We start from the raw sequence: 5283 nt of genomic DNA, 5'->3' as shown, positions 1-5283 counted from the left end.
CACACACACACACACACACACACACACACACACACACACACACACACACACACACACACACACACACACACGCACGCACGCACGCACGCACGCACGCACGCACGCACGCACGCACGCACACACACACACACACACGCACGCACACATACACATTCGAGGGCGCACCGCATCGCCGTCAAAAGCTGCGCCAAAATCAAACTCGCCGCTCTTCATTGCGGTGACGAGGTCGGCGGCATATGTGAGGTTCGGGTCAGGGTGGCCGCCGCCAAAGTCCGGCAGCGGGGAGCAGTTGACGACAGAGCCCTGCGGTGCACCGAGCTCGTCCTCAAGGATGCGCTTCGCATAGGGGCCGGCCACGCCTGTTGTATTGTGGTGGTGGTGGTGGTGGAGATTAAGGAGGAGGGTTGGTCAAGAGGGAGCATGCTTCCGAAGTGTTCGTTTCTCGTGAGCATAGACCAAGACGGTTGCGGCCAATGACGGCGCAAAGTGTAAAAGCAACACGCGGCAACAAACAGGAGCGGCGATGGCACCAAAGATAGCAGCGCACCGTGGAGACAGTCCACGCGCATCTTGAAGGAGGAGGAAGAGACGAGCTTGCGCAGGGTGGCAAAGTCAAACAGCTGCTTCATCAGGTCAAGATATTCCTGCACTGCTCGCAGCAAACAAGTGCATGTGCATGTGCGTGGTGACGCATGACAAATTAGGGCACCACCAGCGCATATTTCACGAGCGTACAGCATGGGTGTGCACAAACATGTGCATGTAGGCACGCATGTACGTACGTGAACACGCTGGCTTCACACACACACACACACACACACACACACACACACACACACACACACACACACACACACACACACACACACACACACACACACACACACACACCTGAGTCGACGACTTCGACGGTGAAGGTATCGTCCACCTTGACCGTCTGGACCTTTGAGAGGTCGACGTCCGCAATGTCGCTGATGTGATACGCCGTCAGCTCCTTGCTCGCTTCGAAGATCTTGTCGGTCATGCTGCTGGGGGCAGGGCCTTTGAAGGGTCGTGAAGCAAGCCAGTGCGTAGAAGAGAGCATCAGCTGGGGCAGTTGCATTTCAAAGCGCTTTCACACACACAGACACACAGACACACAGACACACACAGACACACACAGACACACACAGACACACACATACACACAAACACACACACATACACACACACACAGGTCCTACCGCCGTTGCGAGCGTTGTACTTGATGCCAAAGTCACCGGTTGGGCCGCCAGGGTTGTGGGACGCCGTCAGGATGATGCCACCTGTGCATGTGCGTGTTGGAATGACAATTACACAAATATCAATGGTGAGGAGAGTGACCACATGTATGCACTTGCACATGCGTGTGACCGATGACGCAAAGCAAGTGGCGTTTGTTGTTGTAGTGCTTATGGTAGTGGGTGGTACCTTTGGCCTGACGGCCGCGAATCACGGCAGAGACGGCTGGGGTGGAGAAGAGGCCGTTCTGGCCCACAACCACCTTGCCCACCTGCAGCAAAACAAACAAGAGGCATCGTTGGCGGCGCGAGCATAAGTGGTTCTGCGTGTTGTTGGAAGCAATGGTGCAGGAAGGGTATATTGGCGGAGCAGCACGCAGGCGCTGTGGGATCCACCGAGCACACGCCACAGAGGGCGCTGAAGTGGACCTTGTTGGCATGGGCAATCTTGATGATCTTCTGGGCGGCCTCCGTGCAGAAGAAGCGGCCATCACCGCCAACGACGATGGTGGACCCTGCACGATGAAGAAACATGTACACATCGGAGAGGTGAGAGGAACAGAGACGAGAAGGAAGATGTGTAAGGGAACCAACTGAGGCACAAGCAGCGCGTGCAAGGCCCAGCACGCACTGAATCAGAGAGAGCGAGAGCGAGAGCGCGAGACAGAGAGGGGCGCAGACAAGAAGAGAGAGAGAGAGAGACACACACACACACAGAGGCAGATAGAGAGAGACACACAGGCAGACAGGCAGGCGCAGACAGACACACATGCACAGAGGCAGACAGGCAGGCGCAGACAGGCAAGCACACAGACAGAGAGGAGCGTACGTCCACAAATGCACACACACACACACATGTACCACCACACCTTCGAAGCTCTCCCCCTCGACGGCGGGGATGGCGTTAAAGATGGCCTGGATGAAGTTCTCCGTGTAGTGGTCTTGCTGGAAGACGGTCACCTTCTTGCGCAGACCAGAGGTGCCAGGCTTCTGGTCATCAAACGGCGTTGTCGCAACCGTTGGCATCTTGGCTTCCGTTGGTAAGCTTTGCTTCTTCCTGACTGTTGAGACGTACTGGACTGTCTGGAGTTTGATGTGCTGCTGGTTGTGGCAGTGGACGGGCGAGTGGAAAATGATGCGCGTGTACGCGTGAGGGGTGTGTGTGTGTGTGTGTGTGATAGTGAGGAGAAACAGACACCACTGCAGTGAGATGCCTCAGATGTCGGACGCACCGCTGCACATACACACGCGCAGAAACACGAGGGGGGCAGCAGCAGTGCAAACAGCAGCAAGCCAAGCCCAAGCCAAGCAAAGAAGCAATCGCGAACCGCTGCAGATGAGGTTGGTTGACGGAGTGGAAATGCGAAATCGTTGGTTAGTTGCTTTGCTTCTGCAAGCAGTTGTGTTTGTGTGTGATTTTGTTGGCAAATTCGCCTTTGCCACACAACCTTCCAAGCGGCAAATTCAGCGAACGACAAGACGACCAACACAAACCTGCCATCATGGCGCGTTATTGGTGCCACAAGTGTGCGCGACACTTTGAAGCCTCGACATCACCAGAGGTTTGTCGACATGTGTGAGAGAGTGTGTGTGTGTGTGTGTCTCTCTCTGTTTGTCGACATGTGAGAGAGAGAGAGAGTGTGTGTGTGTGTGTCTGTTTGTGTGCGTGTGTTTCTCTGTGTGTGTGTGTGTGCGTGTGTGTGTGTCTGTGTGCGTGTGTTTCTCTGTGTATGTGTGTGCGTTTGTTTCTCTCTCTCTCTCTGTGTGTCTCTCTGTGCCATGTGCCGTGACTGCTTTGGGTTCTGTGCACTCATGCATACACCACACACACGACACACGTACGCGCGCGCGCCCTGTGGTGCAGAGCACGCGATGCCCGTCATGCCAGGATAATATCGTGGAACTGGTGGCTTCCGCGCCGCAGGCGTCAACAGCGCGCGCACAACGCACAGCACGCGCGTCGCGCACGGCGCGCGCGTCAGGAACGCAAGCCACGGCACCGCCGCAGCGCAGCTCCAGCAGCGCGCGTGCCAGTCCCACGAGCCGCTCTTCCCACAGTTTGTCGTGGACGCTGTCGTCCTCTTCTGCACCGACATCGGCAACGACTTCGCCATCTTCAGCGCCTCCTTTGCCTGCATCGGTTCTTACCAATCTGGCCCAGCAACAACATCGGCGGGCGCAAGAGCGTGCCAGTCTTGGTCGACAACAACCACACCAACAGCAACCACAACAACAACAACAACAACAACAACAACAACAACAACAACGCCAGCCACAACAACAGCAGCAGCAACCACAACAACCAGCGCCGTTTTTCCTGCAATCTATGATGCCGCCGGGTCATGGCGGGCCTCACATGCACCCTCAACATCCTCTTCGCCATCACCACCACCACCATCATCATCATGCCAGGCGCCCCATTCACACACTGCGCTCGGGTGAACCCGAGGTTGCCTCGCACGAGTAAGTTAGCTTGTCAGGATGGCCATTTTGCTTGCATCTTTGCCCTTGCCTGTGACGTACCGCTGTGCCGCATTATGCTCACGCAGTGTGTCGATGACTTTGTGCATTGTTTTTTGTGCGTGTATGTCTGTGTGTCTGTGTCTGTGTCTGTGTCTGTGTCTGTGTCTGCCTGACGTGTTTTGTTTTCGGCCTTTCACTGTGGCGTTTGTTGACCTGCATGTTCGCCTGTCAAACTTGGAGCAGCCACGTTCACCACCCTCATCCACCACCGTGAGTGAACACTCGTGTGTCTCGTGCATGTGCCCGTTGGTACGAAAAGAAATTCGCATGCATACACAACACACAACACACAACACAACACACACACACAACACATGCACACGTGCGCCACGCTTTGATTCTTGTGCTCATGTTCTGTCTCGCTGCGTCGTTGCATGACCCCTCGTGTTAGCGCATTCACTGTCGACCTGCTGACGTCACTGTTGCCAGCCGTAAGTACTTCATTTACCCGTTTGTGCCCAATGTGCACACTGCCATGGTCTCATGTGCATGCGTGCGCACCCCTGTATCCCATGTGCATGTGATTGTGTCCTATGTGTGTGTGTGTGCGTGTGTGCGGCAATTCTCACGCAACACCACCACGCGCTTTCCTTTGCGCGACTGCATGCAGTTCTCGTTTGCATTTGACGGGAGTGTCGGTCCAGCACAACCCGCATACAACCCGCAAGACCTCTTTGACCGCCTTGTCGACCACACCTTGACCTCCACCGATGAAGGTGTCGAACAAACACATACAAGCAGCGTGTGTGTGTGTGTGTGTGCGTGCGTGTGTGCGTGCGTGTGCGTGCGTTTCTCGTTCTGTCCCTCTGATTCCTCTGTATTGTTCCGATGGCGCGTGGTAACGCTTCGCTCCCCCATTTTCCCTTCTTGCCCTGCGTCAACATCCATTAGAGATTGGCGAGGCGTGTGCCGTGTGCTTGCAGCAGTTTGAGGAGAACCAGCACGTGCGCCGACTGCCCTGCCGCCGTACGTTTCATTTGCGTGTGTGTGTGTGTGTGTGTGTGTGTGTGTGTGTCTGTGTGTGTGTGTCTGTGTGTGTGTGTCTGTGTGTGTGTGTGTGTGTCTGTGTGTTGTGTGTGTGTCTGTGTGTGTGTGTGTGTGTGTCTGTGTGTCTGTGTGTCTGTGTATCCGCGCGTCTGTGGCGATTGCGGTTGTGTGCGTGTGTTTGAGGTTCGAGGCTGCATGCACGCCGACCCCACCTCAACAACGCTTGCTTTGTGGAGACTGACTCGTGTGCCACATCACATCGTGACACCGTTGTGTTGCTTCAACAGACGTGTTCCATGTGGAATGCATTGATGAGTGGCTGCAGTCGGTGCCCACCTGCCCAACCTGCCGCTCAAACATCACCGATGAGCTCGACAGACTCGAGGTCCAACCCCCCGTCGTCTGAACACCCTACAAATGCGTGTGTGTTTGTTTGCACGTGTGTGTGTGTGTGTGTGTGTGTGTGTGTGTGTGTGTGTGTGTGTGTGTGTGTGTGTGTGTGTGTGTGTGTGTG

At 55.5% G+C, this 5283-nt stretch overlaps 2 protein-coding genes across 2 annotated transcripts in view; one reads left to right on the top strand and one right to left on the bottom strand.

The window, feature by feature from the left end:
• Window positions 1-2654, bottom strand: part of PTSG_01381 (phosphoglucomutase 2) — a 5337-nt gene extending 2683 nt beyond the window's left edge. Inside the window, exons 1-8 of the mRNA XM_004997297.1 lie at window positions 2588-2654; window positions 2129-2357; window positions 1689-1774; window positions 1450-1531; window positions 1224-1304; window positions 892-1041; window positions 548-649; window positions 80-359 (exon numbers count right to left, since the gene is read on the bottom strand). Of these exons, the coding sequence (XP_004997354.1) occupies window positions 80-359; window positions 548-649; window positions 892-1041; window positions 1224-1304; window positions 1450-1531; window positions 1689-1774; window positions 2129-2285 (938 nt within the window). The 5' untranslated portion in view covers window positions 2286-2357; window positions 2588-2654. The remainder of the gene's footprint in view (window positions 1-79; window positions 360-547; window positions 650-891; window positions 1042-1223; window positions 1305-1449; window positions 1532-1688; window positions 1775-2128; window positions 2358-2587) is intronic.
• A 31-nt stretch (window positions 2655-2685) lies between these two features.
• Window positions 2686-5239, top strand: PTSG_01380 (uncharacterized protein). Its single transcript, XM_004997296.1, has 7 exons — window positions 2686-2821; window positions 3124-3722; window positions 3966-3992; window positions 4174-4213; window positions 4393-4498; window positions 4674-4748; window positions 5057-5239. Exons 1-7 carry the CDS (start codon window positions 2762-2764, stop codon window positions 5173-5175), a joined length of 1026 nt encoding a protein of 341 aa, XP_004997353.1. The 5' UTR covers window positions 2686-2761; the 3' UTR covers window positions 5176-5239.
• Window positions 5240-5283: the final 44 nt, after the last annotated feature.

The sequence above is a fragment of the Salpingoeca rosetta genome (assembly GCF_000188695.1).
Source record: "Salpingoeca rosetta unplaced genomic scaffold supercont1.4, whole genome shotgun sequence".
Classification (NCBI taxonomy): domain Eukaryota; class Choanoflagellata; order Craspedida; family Salpingoecidae; genus Salpingoeca; species Salpingoeca rosetta.
This window is presented reverse-complemented; position numbering and strand designations above follow the sequence as displayed.

Excerpts from the sequence above, each read along its gene's own strand:
- PTSG_01380 (XM_004997296.1), top strand. The coding sequence starts at position 2,762 with ATGGCGCGTTATTGGTGCCACAAGTGTGCGCGACACTTTGAAGCCTCG. Across the intron at positions 3,723-3,965 it reads CCCGAGGTTGCCTCGCACGA|CCACGTTCACCACCCTCATC; the intron begins GTAAGTTAGCTT and ends AACTTGGAGCAG. Across the intron at positions 4,214-4,392 it reads TGACGTCACTGTTGCCAGCC|TTCTCGTTTGCATTTGACGG; the intron begins GTAAGTACTTCA and ends GACTGCATGCAG.